The sequence below is a fragment of the Dama dama genome, chromosome 20 (assembly GCF_033118175.1).
Source record: "Dama dama isolate Ldn47 chromosome 20, ASM3311817v1, whole genome shotgun sequence".
In the NCBI taxonomy this organism is placed as follows: domain Eukaryota; kingdom Metazoa; phylum Chordata; class Mammalia; order Artiodactyla; family Cervidae; genus Dama; species Dama dama.
In genome coordinates this window covers 105,674,492-105,694,511 of record NC_083700.1, presented here as the reverse complement: position 1 = coordinate 105,694,511, position 20,020 = coordinate 105,674,492, and the positions used below count along the sequence as shown (strand labels likewise).

At 50.7% G+C, this 20,020-nt stretch overlaps 1 protein-coding gene across 1 annotated transcript in view; it reads right to left on the bottom strand.

Moving 5' to 3' along the window:
* Window positions 1-1,420: 1,420 nt before the first annotated feature.
* The window catches only part of GRIK3 (glutamate ionotropic receptor kainate type subunit 3), a 239,198-nt gene continuing 220,598 nt past the window's right edge, over window positions 1,421-20,020 (bottom strand). The window contains exons 14-16 of the mRNA XM_061120092.1: window positions 8,663-8,885; window positions 7,906-8,156; window positions 1,421-1,961 (exon numbers count right to left, since the gene is read on the bottom strand). Of these exons, the coding sequence (XP_060976075.1) occupies window positions 1,767-1,961; window positions 7,906-8,156; window positions 8,663-8,885 (669 nt within the window). The 3' untranslated portion in view covers window positions 1,421-1,766. The remainder of the gene's footprint in view (window positions 1,962-7,905; window positions 8,157-8,662; window positions 8,886-20,020) is intronic.

Here is a 20,020-nt window from a genome sequence, read left to right as displayed (position 1 = left end):
GCGTCCACTGGGCTCTCCTGCTTTGGGACTCCTGAGGAGAGTTAGAGATTACCCTTCACCCCAGCTGAGGAGGTTCTTGAGACTTAAGTGTAGCTCTTTTCCTAACCAGGGTCCCCAGGCAGAAACAGAAGAGCGGTAGGGGGGTGGGTGGCTGGTGTCTCCTGGTCTCTGTACAGATCTCCAGCCCCCTTTCCCTGGCTCAAAGCCTGCCCTCTGCCCTTGGCCATGGGCAGCCTTGCTGGCCTCATCGTGCTCTCTTTAAGGACACTTTGTTCCTAATCCCTCCACATCTCATTCTCCTCCCAGAATCTTAAGCGTCTCAGACCTAGAGTATCTGTCACAGCTGGCTGGAACCCACGGATCACCTGGTCCACTGCTCACTGCACCTCGTCTGCCACCCCTTCTCTGCTGAACCCCCAAACCCCACAAGGTCCCAGCTCTTCTGAACAAGAGACCAGGGCCATTACAACTGTGTATCTCTGTGTGGGGTCTTTGGTTAATCCTCCAGGAGGCAGCTTCTTCCTCCCCACCCCAGGAGCCTCTACCAGGGAGACTATTCTGCCCCCTGGAAATTTTCTTTCTCTGGGGGGGCATCTTTAAGGTTTGGCAAGTCCAGGAGGCATGGAGTTCCTCATGTGCCCGCCCCCCCTCCAATCCAGCTTTCCCCATCTATCCCAAAGTGAGCCTGTGCAGTGGACTTGATCCTCCTTGGAGGATGGGTGACAATGTTCACTTCAATCTAGGCTACTTTCCTCCTTCCATGATAACAGAAGACGGTCAAGGTCAACTGGCCAGGAATGGGGAGTCGCTGAAGAGTAGATGGCAAAGAGCTCAAGCGTCCTAATGCCACCGGGGTTTAGAAAACAGCTTGCTAACCAGCAAAATAAAATCCAATGGCTCGAGGGCCTCTGGGATTTCCATGGAATCCACTGTTCCTCTGGCCGAGTCTCCGGGCATCCTTTGCAGGAGATTCTGGGGGTCCTTTCTCCTCTGGTCATAACGGGGAGGTGAATTTGATCTGACCACTCTCCCACTCCTAGAGACCTTCCAGAGGAGCGGGACCCATTGGGACATTGTCCAGAAGAGTGCAAATTGGCATTCTCTGTGCATCCTCCTCTCTCCCAGACGCCAAACTCCTCTTTTTCCCCTGTGGGGCTCCTGCCTTTAACTTTGCCCAAACAGGGGCTCCACCATGGGTGGTGTCAAGTCCAGGAGATCAGGATCATGTGAGCAGCCCCTGGGGGATGAGTTCTTCCTTCTGATCAGGCATGTGGGGTAGCTGTCCTCCAGCTTCAGTTCCCATTGGCAGCCGAACAATAACATCCTTTTTGGTACCCAGGGTCTATGCCTCTGATCTCCTAGTCAAGTTCCAGGAGGCCTGCCCCCATGGGGAAGGAGCGGCAATATGAGAGCTGTTTCCTGTTTTCTTTGGTCCCTGCAGGGCCATGGTAGAAACTTCTGACTATAGAAGAGAGTTGAGGGGCAGGTGAATTTGGCCTGAGAGAGGCATGTGCTTCCTTTGGCCTTGGCTGTCTTGGCTGGCAGCTTTAGAAACCCAAAGAAGAAACAAGAAGAGGGTGAAGCCCAAGCAGCTGGCCTGGGGGCCTGCTGGTTTCCTGATAGGTAAGGGCAGAGGGCTCCTGGCCCAACAGGCAGGCAGCAGCTCTGGTCCCCAAGTCCAGTGTGGGGCTTGGGGGTGTTCCTTCCAGTCTCCTTTGCTTTCCTCCGCCCTGCCCCCAGGCCGGCGGTCCCCACCCCACCTGTGCCTAGGGGAACACGGGGGCCAATGATGTGCTGCAGGTCATGCTGTCTTTGCCCGGAAGCCGGCGATCGTTGAATGTGTGCATGTTGATGACGGCGTCAGTCTTGACCATCATGGGAGGCTGCGGCTTGTGCTTGACCCGACGCTGGCAGGTAAGGGAGAAGCGGATCTCATCAGCCACGGTGCTGCAGAAGGAACGCTGGGGTGGCGGGTGGGAGGGGAAGGAGCACAGGGGTGAGGCCCGGCCATGCAACTCCAGCCAACTCCTCCCCTTCCTCCCAGAGCCTGTGCTGAGGCCCCTGGCTTTCCTTCACACCTGTATGCCACCTGCCCTCTGCCCCCTGCAAGGTGATTAGCTGGGGTTGTTGTTGTTTAGTCACTAAGTCACGTCCAACTCTTTTGCGACCCAATGGACTGTAGCCCGCCAGGCTCCTCTGTCCATGGGATTTCCCAGGCAAGAATACTGCAGTGGGTTGCCGTTTCCTTCTCCGGGGGCTCTTCCCAACCCAGGGGTGGAACCACATTTCCTGCATTGGCAGGTGGGTTCTTTACCACTGAGCCACCAGGGACGCCCAGGTGGTTTGGAGAGCAGCCTACACAGCATCACGTCCTTGTTTGGGATCTAAGGTGATATCATCTTAGCCCCATTTTACTGATGAACAAACTGTGGCACGTTAAAGTCTGAGTAGTTTACCTGCCTGACTTTTCTCCACTAGCTTCTGAGGGCAGGAACCAGCCAGTGTCATCCTATGGGCCCAGCCTCCAGCTCTAGGCCTGGCTCAGAGTCAGGGCTTAAGAAACACTTGATGAATATATGGATAGCCTCTCTGAAAGGGGTTCCCATTGAAGGGAGGAGTCGCTTTGCTCCCATTCAGGAAAGTCTAGTACAGATTTCTCAATGGGGAGGCAGGTCCCTGTGGGGCTTTTTCTGGCTTGGGTCCCTGTGGGTATCACAGAGGGACAGCTCAAGTGCAGCACCGCCCACAGGTATCTGATGGCAGTGGCTTCTATGAGACCAGCTGCCAGAGGCTGTCCCACGGCTTGTCGAGAAGGCAGCGGGCTGTCAATGTCTCAACTTGCCGAGGGAGGCCTGGGCATCAGCACTCAGACAGGTTGTAGTTAGGTCATGTGGTGCTGGGGAACAGGGACTTGGCTTTGAATTCTGACTCTGCCTCTTACCCTCTGTGTGACCTCACCAAGCTTCCTCTTGCTCCTCCACTACATGCAGGACATCTTCCCTCCTTCCCTCCCCTTCTTCATTCTGCGACTATTTACTGAGACCTACTCTGTGCCATTTTCATACTGTTCATACTGTTCATGGGGTTCTCAAGGCAAGAATACTGAAGTGGTTTGCCATTCCCTTCTCCAGTGGACCACGTTTTGTCAGAACTCTCCAACATGACCTGTCTGTCTTCGGTGGCCCTACACGGCATGGTTCATAGTTTCATTGAGTTAGACAAGGCTGTGGTCCATGTGACACTGAAAGATGAACTCCCCAGGTTGGTAGGTGCCCAATATGCTACTGGATATCAGTGGAGAAATAACTCCAGAAAGAATAAAGGGATGGAGCCAAAGCAAAAACAACACCCAGATGTGGATGTGACTGGTAGAAGTAAAGTCCAGTGCTGTAAAGAGCAATATTGCATAGGAGCCTGGAATGTTAGGTCCATGAATTAAGGCAAATGGAAGTGGTCAAACAGGAGATGGCAAGAGTGAACATTGACATTTTAGGAATCAGTGAATTAAGATGGACTGGAATGGGTGAATTTAACTCAGATGACCATCATATCTCCTACTATGGGCAAGAATCCCTTAGAAGAAATGGAGTAGCCATCATGGTGAACAAGAGAGTCCGAAATGCAGTACTTGGATGCAATCTGAAAAACGACAGAATGATCTCTGTTCATTTCCAAGGCAAAGCATTCAGTATCATGGTAATCCAAGTCTATGCCCTGACCAGTAATGCTTAAGAAGTTGAAGTTGAATGTTCTATGAAGAACTATAAGACCTTTTAGAATTAACACCAAAAAAAGATGTCCTTTTCATTATAGGGGACTGGAATGCAAAAGTAGGAAGTCAAGAAATAACTGGAGTAACAGGCAAAATTTGCCTTGATGTACAGAATGAAGCAGGGCAAAGGCTAATAGAGTTTTGCCAAGAGGATGCACTGGTCATAGCAAACACTCTCTTCCAACACAAGAAACGACTCTACACATGGACACCACCAGATGGTCAATACTGAAATCAGATTGATTATATTCTTTGCAGCCAAAGATAGAGAAGCTCTATACAGTCAGCAAAAACAAGCCAGGAGCTGACGGTGGCTCAGATCATGAACTCCTTATTGCCAAATTCAGACTTAAGTTGAAGAAAGTAGGGAAAACAACTAGATCATTCAGGTATGACCTAAATCAAATCCCTTACAATTATACAGTGGAAGTGAGAAATAGATTCAAGGAATTATATCTGATAGAGTGCCTGAAGAGCTATGGATGGAGGTTTGTGACATTGTACAGGAGGCAGGGATCAAGACCATCCCCAAGAGAAAGAAATGCAAAAAGGCAAAATGGTTGTCTGAGGAGGCCTTACAAATAGCTGTGAAAAGAAGAGAAGCGAAAGGCAAAGAAGAAAAGGAAAGATATACCCATCTGAATGCAGAGTTCCAAAGAATAGCAAGGAGAGATAAGAAAGTCTTCCTCAGTGATCGATGCAAAGAAATAGAGGAAAACAGAATGGGAAAGACTAGAGATCTCTTCAAGAAAATTAGGGATACCAAGGGAACATTTCATGCAAAGATGGACACAATAAAGGACAGAAATGGTAGGGACCTAACAGAAGCAGAAGATATTAAGAAGAGGTGGCAAGGATACACAGAAGGACTATACAAAAAAGATCTTCATGACCTAGATAACCACGACGGTGTGATCACTCACCTAGAGCCAAACATCCTGGAGTGCGAAGTCAAATGGGGCTTAGGAAGCATCACTACGAACAAAGCTAGTGGAGGTGATGGAATTCCAGTTGAGCTATTTCAAATCCTAAAAGATGATGCTGTGAAAGTGCTGCACTCAATATGCCAGCAAATTTGAAAAACTCAGCAATGGCCAAAGGACTGGAAAAGGTCAGTTTTCATTCCAATCCCAAAGAAAGGCAATGCCAAAGAATGTTCAAACTACCACACAATTGCACTCATCTCACACACTAGTAAAGTAATGCTCAAAATTCTCCAAGCCAGGCTTCAGCAGTGTGTGAACCATGGACTTCCAGATATTCAAGCTGGATTTAGAAAAGGCAGAGGAACCAGGGATCAAATTGCCAACATCTGTTGGATCATCGAAAAAGCAAGAGAATTTCAGAAAAACATCTACTTCTGCTTTATTGACTATGCCAACGCCTTTGACTGTGTGGATCACCACAAACTGTGGAAGATTCTTAAGGAGATGGGAATACCAGACAACCTGACCTACTTCTTGAGAAATCTGTAGCAGCTCAGGAAGCAACAGTTAGAACTGGACATGGAACAACAGACTGGTTCCAAATAGGAAAAGGAGTACGTCAAGGCTGTATATTGTCACCCTGCTTATTTAACTTATATGCAGAGTACATCATGAGAAACGCTGGGCTGGAGGAAGCACAAGCTGGAATCAAGATTGCCAGGAGAAATATCAATAACCTCAGATATGCAGATGACACCACCCTTATGGCAGAAAGTGAAGAAGAATTAAAGAGCCTCTTGATGAAAGTGAAAGAGGAGAGTGAAAAAGTTGGCTTAAAGCTCAACATTCAGAAAACTAAGAACAAGGCATCTGGTGTCATCACTTCATGGCAAATAGATGGGGAAACAGTGGAAACAGTGACAGACTTTATCTTTTTGGGCTCCAAAATCACTGCAGGTGGTGACTGCAGCCATGAAATTAAAAGATGCTTGCTCCTTAGAAGAAAAGTTATGACCAACCTGGACAGTATATTAAAAAGCAGAGGCGTTACTTTGCCAACAAAGGTCCATCTAGTCAAGGCTATGGTTTTACCAGTAGTCATGTATGGATGTGAGAGTTGGACTATAAAGAAAGCTGAGCACTGAATAATTGATGTTTTTGAACTGTTGCAGAAGACTCTTGAGAGTCCCTTGGACTGCAAGGAGATCCAACCAGTCCATCCTAAAGGAAACCAGTCCTGAATATTCATTGGAAGGACTGGTGTTGAAGCTGAAACTCCAATGCTTTGGCCACCTGATGCTAAGAACTGATTCATTTGAAAAGACCGTGATGCTAGGAAAGATTGAAGGTGGGAGGAGAAGGGGATGACAGAGGATGAGATGGTTGGATGGCATCACCGACTCAATGGACATGAGTTTGAGTAAACTCTGGGAGCTGGTGAAGGACAGGGAGGCCTGGCATGCTGCAGTCCATGGGGTCACAGAGAGTCAGACACGACTGAGCGACTGAACTGAACTGAACTCTGTGTCAGGCACTGGTGTTCCAAGTGTTAGGCACACAGCAGTGAAAAGGTCCTAGCACTCAGGGAACCTGATGATGGGATAGAAACAGATTATAAACACGTGAACAAATAAATAGTTTCAGAAAGATAACTATTATTAAGAGAATAAAGCATTGAAATGTGATAGAGTGGGGTGGGGAGCGGGGATAGGTGCGAAAGACTACTTGAGCTTCAGCTGAATGACCAAAAGACTCTAAGAAAACGGGGCTCTGGGAGAAGCACAGTGCAGGGTGCTGGAACAGCACGTGCAAAGGCCCTAAGGCAGAAATGTGCTTGGCTGGTTAGGGACTAAAAACGTGGCCAGTGTGTGTGGAGCAGAGTAACAGAGGGGTGGGTGGGAAGGAGGACGCTGGAGAGGTGGGCAAGGACTAGATCCTGTTGGCTTTGTAATGGGATTTGGAGCTCATTTCAGTTGTAATGTAATTCTAATGTAACCTAAAGGATTTGATTGTTCTTCTTAGATGAATCATAATTTTTAAAACCATTCCCAATTATTGGACATTTAGGTTTTCTCACATTTTTTTTCCACATTTCAATTAACACTTCAATGAACATTCTTGTCAATAAAATTGCACATGTTTTGGCCACTTCCATTGGGTGCATTTCTAAAAGTAGAAATTGACTGGTCAAAACATGTGGCCTCCTTTAAAGACTCTGGCCATACTGCAGAATTACCTTCCAGAAACTTACCCTCTTGGATTCTCCCTGAGAAGGTACCATGTCCCTTTTCTGACACCTATGTGAATTTGAACATCAAGAATTATCGTTGCCCTTCCTCTTTGCTCACTCAGGCTTACTGATTGTAAAGGACTCCGCTGAATTGTGGACGGATGTGTAAGTGCATCTTGTGTATACATAAGACTTTTAACCACAATCTCCTTCCACACTTGCCCTGTCTCCCTTTGAACTTCTCTGTGAGAGGAGCTTCCCCACAGACCACTGGCCCTCCACTCAAGGTGCACATTTAAATCACTCCGTACACTTTCTTAAGAAGCCAATCCCAGGGGCCACCACAGACCAATTAAAACACAGTCTCTGGGAGTGAGGCCAGGGTATTAGCACTTAAAACACTTTCTCCCTGTGATTCCAATTTGCTACTGGGACCCAGAACCACTGCCCAACCACACGTGAATTAATCAGATGGGTTGAACCTAGCAAGCTTGGGCTAGCTCTCTTAACTCTTTTTCTCTGTTAAACTTTTGATTATGGAAATTTCCAAATATATGCAGAAGTGGAGAGAACAGTATAATGAACCCCTAGGTAAGCATCATGGAGCATCCACAATTACCCTGGAGGGTTTATGCGGGGCAACGACATGGTTCGAATTGAGTTTTAATCAGGGCACTGGCTGTTGTATGGACAGCAGCTGGTGGGGAGGCAGGGAGGAGGCAGGAAGACCCGGCCAGAGGCTAGTGCGTGGTCCAGCCGGGGATGATGGGCGTGGCCTGGCATGGAGCCAGCGTGATGGGAAAGCCTGCAGAGTGGGGCTGGTAGGGCCTCCTGGTGAACGGGATGCAGAGTGGGCTGCTGGGGGGAGGTGGGATCAGACACCGCCGTGCACCTGGCCCCTGAGGAGTTCGAAGCCAGTGTGGTCCCTGATCTGTTCCGTCCCTCCCCCATGCCCGCTCCAGCTCTTGGAGGTTTACCTGCTCTCGCTCTGCGGTCTTGCGGAGCTTGTACACAAACTCGCCCACGGCCACCAGCACAGACAGGACCAGCCCGGCGGCTAGGACGATGAAGATGCCCCCGATCTTCTGGATGCCCAGGGCGCTGGCCTCCTTGTTTTCCTCCTCGGGACACCCACTGCCCCGCCACCACTTCTCCTTCATGATGTGCAGCTTGTCCTCCTCCTGGAGCTGCAGGATGGCAATGGTGATCTTGTCCCGGTACGGGGAGCCTGGGTGGGGGAGAGGGGCCCTGGCCATCAGCGGCCTTCAGCCCGTCTGTGCGCCTCTGCCAACACCCTGGCGGGGGCTAGCCACCATCACTAGCCCTCTCAGCACGCTCATCCGAAGGGGGCCCCCAGTGCCAGGAGGCCCCTCTTTTAATCCATCAAAAGTGTCTCCACGGATCCAGGATTCTGCCTATGAATCCCTATCCCTGCAGGCCTCTGGAAGGCCCAGGATATCTGAGCTGCCTCAGCAGGGTGATGTCAGGGAGAGGAGGCATGACCTTGAACTGACCCCCATCTCTGTGTCCGCCCCCGGGTCTCCTCTGCTCAGACCAGTGCTGACCTCATGAGACTTAAGGCTCTGCCGTTTTGTTTCTGGGCTGGGCCCTTTCAAGGCTCAGGGGGTGATCTGGGAGAGGGAGCAGGAGGCCACGTGTGCACAAGAGTGAACCTGGGGGTCTTGCCCACCCTCTGTCCCCCGCCGCCCTCCCATCTGCGGCCCCTGTGCTCACCCATGGGCGTGCCGATGCCATAGCCCTTGGAGTCGATGAGGCCCCCGATCTGGGTGAGGTTGCAGTTCCTCTGGGTGACGTACTCGATGGTGGTTGATTCCATGAGCAGCGCGTAGTCGGCCGTCAGCGTCCGCTGGATGCCCTCCTCGTTGTTCTTCACCAGCGCCGAAGGTTTGCTGCTCATGAAGGCCCACATCTTCTCGAAGGTGGAGATCTTGGATTTCTGGGCCATGGGGAAGCAGTGGGGGCGATGTACACACAGTTACTGCGCACACAGGGACCAGGCACTGCTCACCCTTAGCAGGCCTGGGTCAGCGAATTCTGTGCAGTCCTTAGAGTGAGTGAGTTCCACCCACTGCTCAGATGTGGAAACTGAGGCCCTGGGAGGGTGTGTCCTCAAACACGTGTCATCTGATCGTAAAGCTGAGAGTCAGACTCTGGCCCACCCACATGGAAACCCTTGACTCTTTGCCATGGCACAAGAGGTCTTCAGGTTTTTCTTAATTTTTTTTCTTTCTCTAGGATTTATTAAACAATTAAACACATGCAGGTCATATTCCAAGTGCTTTGCCTGCATGAACTCACTGATTCTTCCCCATAGTCAGAGGAGGCAGGTATGGGTTGGCCAAAATTTTGTTTTGGTTTTTCCACAGCATCTTATGGAAAAACCCAAATGAACTTTTTGGCTAACCCAGTACTATCACTAGCTCCAGTTTACAGATAAGAGAATGGAGTTTAGCTGTGCCTCAATTTGCCTGATTTACTCAGACACGAACTGGGAAAACCAGGCTATCTGACTCCAGAGTCCATGCTCCTAACCACTGACCTTCACTGCCTCTTAGAAACCACTGTGAAGGTGGCAGGGAAGGTGGGTGGATGCTGAGGAGGGCAAAGCTCGGTGGATTCTGGGCCCCCTACTCCCACTTCAAGCAGTTCCTCTTACGCACTATGTTCCTGGGGAAGGTTTGTCTCAGGCAAGGGTTCCTGTCTGTTCTCCATCAATATAGTGAAAGAGAAGCAGGGTGAGAATTGCTGCGAGGGCAGGAGAGTAGGGGTGGTCAGAGCAGGTGGTCCAGAGCCCCCCTCACCCTCTGGTTCCAGAGTGTCTCAGGCTGGATGCTGCTGCCTGAATGGAACCAGCATCCCTGAGAACAGGCTGGTGAGTGGGCTGTTGTGCTTGACCCCCAGCTGGGGAGGCTCAGAGAGGGCCTGGGGCCAGGAGAGGGTCAGTGTCTCTTGCTGCCAGAGAGGACTGGGCAGAACAAGGTGCAAGGCCTTCATGAGATTTCTTGGGATCTTAGCGTCTGCCGGCTGCCAGGGATCAGCCCTACCTCCACGCATCCCAGGAGAGCAGGTGGCTCTGCAGGCCCCACTGTCCCTGGCTTTTTCTGAGTCTGGCCGTGCCCGTCTGTGATATCGGCCTGTCTGACTGGCACCTGGCCCAGCTCCGGGGTGCGTGATGGCATGGGTGTGCCCCAAGAGGCTGGTGCGGGGCTGCGGGAGAAGGGAGGAGCTGTGACTGTCAGGAGTGGCTGGGGAGGGGGCTAGAAGGACAGTGGACCTTCTACTGTCCAGGTGCCTCCTAGTTTTAAGGGCTGTCCCTCCAAAACTGCCCAGGGAGGAGGGAGCCCAGAGCAGCAGGCAGTGTCCCACTCGAGATTCCACCTGAGCCCAGAATCTCTTGAGCGCCAGTGATGCCGCCTTTGGGCATAGGGTCTGGGGGCACCTTCACAGACAGTCCCTCCTGCAAGTTTATCTGCCCTGAAGCTGAAGGTCTGGGAGGGCTCTGATGCCTGGAGCCCTCAGTGGGTTCCACTGGAGCAGCAAGCTGGCTGATCCCACCCCTGCCTATCCTCAGCCCGTCCCATGATCAGCTATTCCTGCTCCTCAGCTTTTTCATCCTCCCATAGCCCCAGATGCTCCCCACCCCCACCCCATACTTAACTACTCTTGCCCTTAAGGACATTCCTGATTTTCAGCTCTTCGGACTCTCCAGACATCTCTCATCTTCTAGATAATGTCTGCTCTCCAGACTCTGCCCCTTCCAGCTTCTCCCCCAGGTCTGCTCTCACTCTGCTCCTTTTCCTGCCCAGATGCTCCATAGTCTGAAGCTTCAAACTGGCTCCAATGATCCCTGTCCTTGGGATTCACACCCTGGTGAGATCCCTTCCCTTGGAGTGTGGGCTGGGCCCAGTGACTCGCTTTTAACCACTGCTCCCAGGAGTGATGGACTTCCCTGACAGCTCAGCTGGTAAAGAATCCACCTGTAATGCAGGAGACCTCAGTCTGATTCCTGGGTCAGGAAGGTTTGCTAGAGAAGGGATAGGCTACCCACCCCACTATTCTTGGGCTTCCCTTGTGGCTCAGCTGGTAAAGAATCTGCCCGCAATGCGGGAGACCTGTTTTCCATCCCTGGGTTGGGAAGAGTCCCTGGAGAAGGGAAAGGTTACCCAATCCAGTATTCTGGCCTGGAGAATTCCATGGACTTTATAGTGCATGGGGTCGCAAAGAGTTGGACATGACTGAGTGACTTTCACTTATTCCAGGAGTGATGGGATGTCACACCTGAGATGAGGTTACAGGAAAGGCTGACTTCTGACTTGCTTGTACTCTCTCTGGCTTGCTGCTCTGATGGAAGCTCACTGCGATGCTGTGAGCTGCCCTGTGGAGAGGTCCACATGACAAGGATCAGAGGGCAGCCTCTAGCCAACAGTCAGAGGGGAGACGGAAGCCCTCAGTCCAACAGCCTAGGGGGAACTGAAGGCTGCCAACCATTACTTGAGCGAGTTTGAAAGCTGGACCTGAAGATGACTGCAGCGTTAGCCAGCACCTCCACCCTGGCCTGTGACAGGCCCTTAGCAGAAGACCTGTCTATGCCATGCTGATTCCCGACCCACAGACTGAGAGGTCAGAATATTGTTGTTTTAAGACACTAAGTTTGGGGTACTTTGTTATGCAGCAGTAGGTAACTGATATACTCTCTTACACACATGCTGACACAAGCTAGTTTTATTCCCAATATAGTTGCTTTCTCAGATAATCCGTTGCAACTATTCCTCTAATAAGATTATCCAAGTCCAGTCATTCCTGCTTGCCAGGGACACATGACCTCAGGCACTCTGCTTTCTTGGTTCCTTGTTGTAGTTTAGTTGCTAAGACATGTCCAACTCTTTTCCAATCCCATTGACTGTAGCCCATCAGCCTCTTCTGTCTATGGGATTTTCCAGGCAAGAATACTGGAGTGGGTTTACATTTTCTTCTCCAGGGGATCTTCCTCACCCAGGGATTGAACCCACGTCTCCTGAGTCTTCTGCATTAACATGCGGGTTGTTCTTTACCACTGAACCATATATTGTGTTGTGTTTAGTCACTCAGTTGTGACCCCATGGAATGTCCATGGGAATTCTCCAGGCAAGAATACTGGAGTGGGTTGCTATGCCCTCTTCCAGGGGATCTTCCCAACCCAGGGATTGAACCCAGGTCTCCCGCATTGCAGGCAGATTCTTTACCAGCTGAACCACCAGGGAAGACCAAGCCATATAATAACTAAATACTATTGTCTCATCAGTGATTTCAGCACCTCAGCTCCTTTTCCATCCCAGTCTCTCCTGCTTTCCAAATTCTCCTTCTTCTCCTAGAGGAGGGAATTAGGAGTGGATGAGGCCATCGGGGTTCCCCGTATATCTCCTAACATATCCATCCACCCAACTACCTATCCATCCATCTACATATCCATCCACCCACCACCCATCTATTCTCTCATTCGTCACATTTGTATTCTCACCTATTCACTCACACACTATCCACACACCAATTCATTCTACTATCTATACAACTATCCACCCAGTCTTTTACCTATTTATCCTTTCATCCAATACCCATCCATTCTCTTATCCACCTACCCATCACCAACCATCCATCCATCCCTCCACCTCACCCATCTTACCCACTCATTCTCCCCACAATCAGGCATCAGTAACTTGACAATGAACCATTCAGGGAGCCTTGTCCCATTCCTTCTGTGTCAGAAGGGGAGAACTTCTCCTCTTTCTGGAAACCCTTCCCTGAATCCTCTTCCTTAATACCCCAACACCCAGTTCTTCCTATACATAGGCCTGCCAGACATCAAAACATATGCTCTTCCCAGGAACACCCCATCATAAATGTAGACAGAAATTTCCATTGGAGGCTGGAGGGGGGAGGGACTGGTTTTGGGGCTGATGGGCTTTGAGGAGAGACACCCGCAGCAGTTAAGGACCAGGATGAGGAAGATGGGACAGGACACCAGAGAACTTGGGCCAGTTCAGATGAAAAGTAGCAATAAAGCGGGAAGCTGGCTGTGACACTGATTTCAATAGTTTCTGCTCTCCTAGCTTCAGTGTCAACAAATTCACTACCTCCATCACCTGCAGGCAGAGGAGCCTGAAACCTGCCTCCCTAGAAAGACCACCCCCTGTGTTATCTCATATCTTGGGATCCCCATTTTCAACAAAACCCACTCATGGTTTCTGATTCCCCTTAGAGTCTGTCCCGTCCTTGAGTGATATTCCATGATTCTGAGTATATCTCTGAGAAACTTCCTTCTGGTACCTCTGAGGCAGGGAGAGTTACACCCAGGGCCCTTCCTGGAATCTCAGCCCCCTCTCCCACCTTCCTGGGCTGGGTCACCAGAGGCCTGAGTTCCATCACTGGCCCCAGTAGTCACCACCCCAGGGGACGGTCCCTCATCACTACGGCTCCAGTGCAGTCCTGCCTGTCCCCCAGCTCCAGTGGGAACCTTAATAAGCGCTGTTTCAGGGCCAGTCACCCAATCAATTAATGGAATCGTTTGGAGCAGCTGATACAGGGCGACACGCCAGGACGGAGAGGCTTTTTTTATCAGTGAAATTGGCAAGAAAGTAAGTTTCAGGCTCACGACTTTCAATTCTAGCCTTCTCAAAGAAGTAAATTGATTTTCCCCAACTGAAGATATTTAATCTTGAGAATTTAACATTTCTGTACAAGAAAATGTATATAGGTATATATATATATAAACATAAATCAATTCCAAAGGGAGCTGAATCTCAGGGAATGTATGCAGGGAGGCAGTGGCAATGTGATTCCATGCGAGACCTCGTGTATTTTCCATAGTGGGGAGGAGACCTTTTCCCAGATTAATTGGCTTTCTTATCCCTGGATGTGGAGTCTTTGGCCTTATCGGATCCACATACTCGAGCAGTTAATCATGTCTCTTGGGTTATTTTCATGGGGATCAGGGGGCTCCTTGAGGCCCCCACCTCTGCCTACCTCCCCAGCACAGACTTGCCGATCCTTTGGCCTAGCAGCTGCTTCTACAGACTGCATGAGCCCCTGAGGCTGGCCCGTGCAGGGGAGAGTCAGGAGGTAAGGGTTGCAGACTGGCCCCTGTAGGGAGAATGAGGAGGTGAGGCCTGCAGGCGGGGGATGGAGGTAATGGGAGAGGTTGGCCCCACTGCATGGACTCCGGTGTCACACTTACCTGGGTTCAAATGCCAACTCCTTCTGTGACCACAGGCAAGTGATGTTACATCTCTGAACCTCCCTTTCCACATGGGTAAAATAGGTATATGCTTAGCATAGAGCCATGTTCCTAGGATGTGCTTGATAAATGGCTGGTATCATTCTATCTTTTTAAGCCTCCTTAATTCTCTTTAAAGCTCAGTTTTCTCATCCAGAAATTGGGGACAATAATTTTTAGAGTGCAGAGTTTGTAAAGAAATGAAATGACATAAGACTCAGTGGTAGAAAACTCCAGGGCTGACAGGGTCCAGACAGGGATACTGTAAATACGTCAAGACGGCTGAATGGAGTTCTGGAAAGCTGCAGAGGGTGAGTGCCCTCTTGGCTCCCAACGATCTATCTCTCTACATGAGCGCTGGTTCAGTGATACTCCATCTTTCATGTTTTCAAGAAGCTGGATATGTGATTTTTTAAATGCAAAAATCTCCCTATTTTAAAATGATGATCACTAATTAAAACATATAAGAAATATCTGGCCCCTAAAATCATATCTGTGGGCTCAACAGGGCTGTGTATCACTGAGAATAAACAACAAAAAGCGTTGACACTCATTGCATGTATATCCTGCGTCAGGTATGGTTCGAAGTTGTTTATATAAATTATCCCATTTAATCTTCTCAAAAATCACCTCTGGGGGAGGGGGGAGTATCATTATTATACCCATTTCATAGGTGAGAAAACCGAGGCACAGAGAGCTCACCAGTAACTGAGTCTTTCTCAATAACATCCCATCATCCTCGGGCCGACCCTGCACCTGTTGCTGCCCCTCGGCCTGCCCGCTCTGGGTCTCTTCTATTCTGAGGGCCTCTGGGCTCCCTGAAGTGCTCGGCTCTGTGCAGAGGTAGACAGCCTTCCAGTGACAGAGGCACCAATATCCTCCACGTTGCCCCCGCACCTAATCTGGAGGGACCTGGAAGATGAGAGGTTCTCCAGGTGTCTACTGGCTGTGGTTTCTCCGTGGGGCTCCTGTTTGCCTCAGGAGGGGACTACAGGGAGAAAGGAGAAAAGGAGCCAGCCAGTTTGCCCATCTTCTGGGTCAGCCATACGGAGGGACATTAGAGAAGAAAGCCTTTGCCTCTGTGTGCCTGGCCCTGGTCTAACCACTGTCTATACGGTAGTTCATTGAATCTCCTTGCTAATTGCGGCACAGTGGGACTCAGAATCCATGTCATCCAGGTGAGCAGACTGAGGCTCAGAGGAATAAAGTGACTTCCCCATGGTCACTCAGCAGAGACAACAGCCAAGACTCAAGTCCTGGTCTGTCTGACTCTAAGACTGATGTGACTTGACTGTGCCAGGCCGCACCACACCAAATTCTGCCTGCTCACTGCATTTCTGTCCCATTCTGCTTCTGCTCAGTCTATCAGAGAGGCCAGCAGTCAGCTCAGGAGGAATTAGAGGCTGAGCTCGGGAGCACCCTCCTGAGACTTCCAGCCCGGGGCAGAGTCTGTTGAGCCGCTGGAAGGTGGGAGTTGGACTGGATGGCCTCTCCAGGTACCTTCCAGACTGAGTTGCTAGGATGGGGCAATGCTATGCCCCAAGTGGGGCCTGATGGTGCCAGGGACCCTGGGAGCCTGGAAGTCTTTGTCCCCAGCTCTATCACTTTCCTAAGCAGCAGTGGCTTACACACAGTCTTTCCCACGTGTGATATGTCTCTCCTACCGCAAAGAGGGCTAAATCCTTGGAGAAGCTGCCTTCTGACACCCTCTCTCTTCAAAGCTCCCCAACCCTCCCTGCCGAGAACACGCTTTCCCCACATCCTCCTTTACATTTTTGCCTACATATTTTTACAGCCAAACAGCGCTTTCAAAGGCCTCCTTTTTCATCTCCTAATTAATTTTTATCTTCCAAGACGGAGGGAGGACAACACAGGAGACGCTGTTTGTGATGTTTGCTGCTCCCTGACAACTCTTCAAATGAAATTTTCTTTGGAATGACGGGCTGCCTCCAGCCACGCGTCTCCCAGGCTACAGAGTAGGGGCAAGGGATCCGAAGCCCCCTGGGAGACCGGCGCCCCACTTCCTGCTGTTGCCATCTCTGGATGGGGATGCACTCTCTCCCTCGAGTGCTCCTCTCTATCAGGGGGCGCTTTTTAAGACGGTTTGCAGCTTAATCAGGAAACAGGCTAACCGAAGAACCGAAGTTCATCTGCCCTGGGCTCTGGAACCTTCAGGGGTGCTCCCTGCTGGGCTCCTAGCCTCAACACGGTCTCCTGTGTTTGCTTTACTTGCTTCCTGCCGTCTTTCCATTCTATCCTTTAATCCAACAACGGCATCCGCTCGACATGTATTATTTAAGCAACTATGATGTACCAGGACTATTCTAGGCTGGGGATGTGGCTTCACTCTTCCCCCAAGGAGTTCCTGGATGGTAGCTGGCTCCTTGGAGAAATGCTATGGACACAGGGACAAAGAGCACAGGCCTTTGAGCCAGGCTACTTGGGCACAAATCCCAATGCTGCGCTTCACCAGCTGTGAGATGTGAGGCAAGAAGTAAGAACTCAGGTTACTTTCGGAGCCTTCCTTTCATCATGTGTTCAATGTGGAGGTGATAATAGTCTCTGCCTTCTAGGGATGTCATGAGGCTGATAGGTGTGAATACAGGTAAAGTGCTTAGAATGTTGCCTAGTACACAGTAAGTGCTCAATAAATGCTACTGTAATTGTGGACTTTGCCAATGTCTCCAGGACATCTGATGGCAACCTCTGGAGCCAATTCCTATTCAACCCTAGTGCCAACCTTGCAGTACACACTCATGGGCAGGGGAGAGGCTCACCCATCCAGGAGAGGACTCTGGAGGGGCTGTGGGAGAGGGCGGTGTGTGTGCAGACAGAGTAACCGACCTTACATCAGCTCCATTGATGCATCAACCCCAATTCACCCAGCCCCTCAAGCCTTGGATTCTCTAGGTTAAACTCAGGTTTCTTTCCAGCTCTAATTTGAAAGCAACTATAAGGAGGCTACCCCCTGGCCCGGTACAGGTGTGGGGGAGGCGGAGGGCTTGGGAGAGGAAGGTAGGACTATGCAAGGCAGGGTAGGAGTGGGGCAGGGAGGAAGTAAGTTTGTCCAGGGACCTTTCTGGGAGGATCTTTGCTTCTAGCTTATCATCCGAGGTGTGGTTAATGTAGCCACACTCAGGTTCCTCTCTGCCTACATAACAGTCCCACGGCTGCTGCCACTGGTAGGGAGGCTGGGCAAGAAGCCCTTCGTTTGAATGAAAGCAGGAGACAAGGTGGCGAGACAGCAAGCGGAATTCACTGGCAATCAGGAGAGTGAGGAAGGGGAGCTGGTTCTGCAGGGGCTGTGCAGTTGCTGTTCCTGGCCCAAGGCCCCCGTGAGTCTTCCGCCCCAGCATCCCCACTGGGTGGTAGCATCTGTGTCCCTCCCCTGCCCTCCTCGCTGCACTGTTTGCAGGGAAGGAGGGTGAGGGTGGTGTGGGCTGCAGGAGGTGCTGCTTGATGCCGAGGACAGCAGCTCGGTAGGGAGCGGGGACCGGGCTCTTGGAAGCCAATCTGAGCATCTTAGCATGGAGGGAGGCAAGGGTATCCAATCAGCGCCAATGAGCCTGCACTGGGCTTATTTATGCTGCTTCCCTTTGATCGGGAGCCCTGCTTAGAGACGAGCTCATGTGTAATGCATGAGGGATGCTCTGGCATAGTCAAAGGGCTGGGCCGCAGCCTGGGGATCGGCAAGAGCAGGCATAGTGCATGCATGTGCGTGCACACACACACACACACACATGGGCCCATCCCCCCACTCACACTTATGTAAGCACACCCATGGGGACATTTAAGCAGACAGACATGTGTGCACTCTCCACATACATATACATGTAGACACTCGAGCTCATACTTCATACAGTCATAGTCACATGTCCACATGCCCAGATCACAGGGACACAGGCACACATGTGCTCACCAGTGCACATGTGCAGACACTTGTGGTCAAGCAGAAAGACTCAAGAGCACCCAGACAGGCTGACTCGTGTGTAGGTACACATGTGCACATACATATACACATTATACACTGCTACATGTACCGTGCATGCAGTCACATGCTCACATACTTGCTCACCCTCATGAATACATACACAGGGTCCCAGAGAGCCCCTAGTGTGCTTATGACAATGCTTTGTCTCCCCTACACTATAAATAAATACATGGGGGTGGCCTCAAAGGAAGACTGCGTTTGCTAGTAGCAGCATTCCAGAGGGGAGTCTGTTTCCTCTCGTTCCTCTTCACTAAGCAGGGGAACTGCTTCTACTTTTAAGAAGGGGGCCCCATGGACTATAGCCTGCCAGGCTCCTCTGTCCATGGAATTCACCAGGCAAGAATACTCGAGTTGGTTGCCATTCCCTTCTCAAGGGGATCTTCCCAACCCAGGGCTTGAAACAGGCTCTCCTGTATTGCAGGCAGATTCTTTACCACCTCAGCCAGCAGGGAGAGCCCATAACAGGCAAGGTCAGGGTAGCATGTAGGGAAAGGGAATGGGGGGCGGGGGAGGGGGAGGAGAATAGCCGTGCCCAGGAGGTAGAAGGCTTTCCACCCAACCCCTTCCTTCTCTCCTCACTCAGGCCCCACTGGAGCCTCAATCCATCACTCAGAGGCTTAGCCTGGAAGGAGGCAAGGGCTAGGGGATGGGGAACCAGGGCCCAGTGGAAAGGAAAACACCCCAGGCTTTCAGACTGACTGAGAGCAATTGACTACTAAATAAATACATGAATGAATGGACTCAGAGCCACAGAGGTCCCAATCCTGACCATTTCTGAGAGATCATTAGAGTAGTGATTCTCAAAGTGTGGTCCCCGGGCCAGCAGCATCGGCATCATCTGGGAACTCATTAGAAATGGACATTCCCAGGCACTGCCCCCAGGGTCTGCTGAGTCAGTAACTGCAAAGGCTGGGACCCGGCAACCTGGGGTTCCCGGAGCCTTCCAGGTGATCTGGACAGACTGAATCTGAGAACCATGGCTTAGAACATGGGCTCTGGAGGAAGGCAGACCTGGGCCAGACCCAGGCTGCTTCAGCTGTGAGTCCTTGGGACAACTCACTCAATGGCTCTAAGCCTTAGTTTCCACACGTGTGAAATAATTGCAATACCTACTTCTCGGGATTTGTCATGAAGATTAAATGAAGCCCAGCACAGTGCCTGGCCCACTGTGAGCTCTTAGTGGTGCCAACTATAGTTATTACTACTTTAATTTCCTGGAGAACATTTATAGCTACTGGTAGTCAGGGTCAGCCAGTTTCCTAAACCCTCAGCTACTCTAGTAGAAGGTGAAAAAACATTAAGCAAGTGAACCAGTGCTTTAGAAAACAGGAGGATGCAACAAAGTCATGGCCAGATCCCCATGAAGGCAGGAACCTGAGCAGGTGACAGAGGCTTTACCTGGACACCAGCATTCCACGAGTGTAACATGCTAGCAAACATTTGTAAAGGCTTGCTCAAGTTTTAAGCCTTCCTTGAAGGATGCACTCGGTGTTGCCCAGCTCACCCCAAGCTTAGGTCAGCCTCTTAGAGATGAAAGCCACTGAGATGCAAAGCCAAGGGCAGGGAGCCTACTGGCCCCAGGGCCTGTTTGTATGTTTTCTGGGCCATGCTTCTCCCTCCCCCTTCTCCAGCTTCCTTTGATGTCCTCCTCTGATGATTTAAGGGAACACAGCACATTCATGCTGCTTGTCCCAGGTATGGAAACTTCTAGGATCTGCTCTGGGACGCACCCAGTTGGCCGTATCACTACAGCTCCCCAAAGTCAATTGTTCCTAAACAGGCAGGGGCTGAGCCCTTGGGATTTCTGGCTCCGTGTGATTAAGGTAAGGAC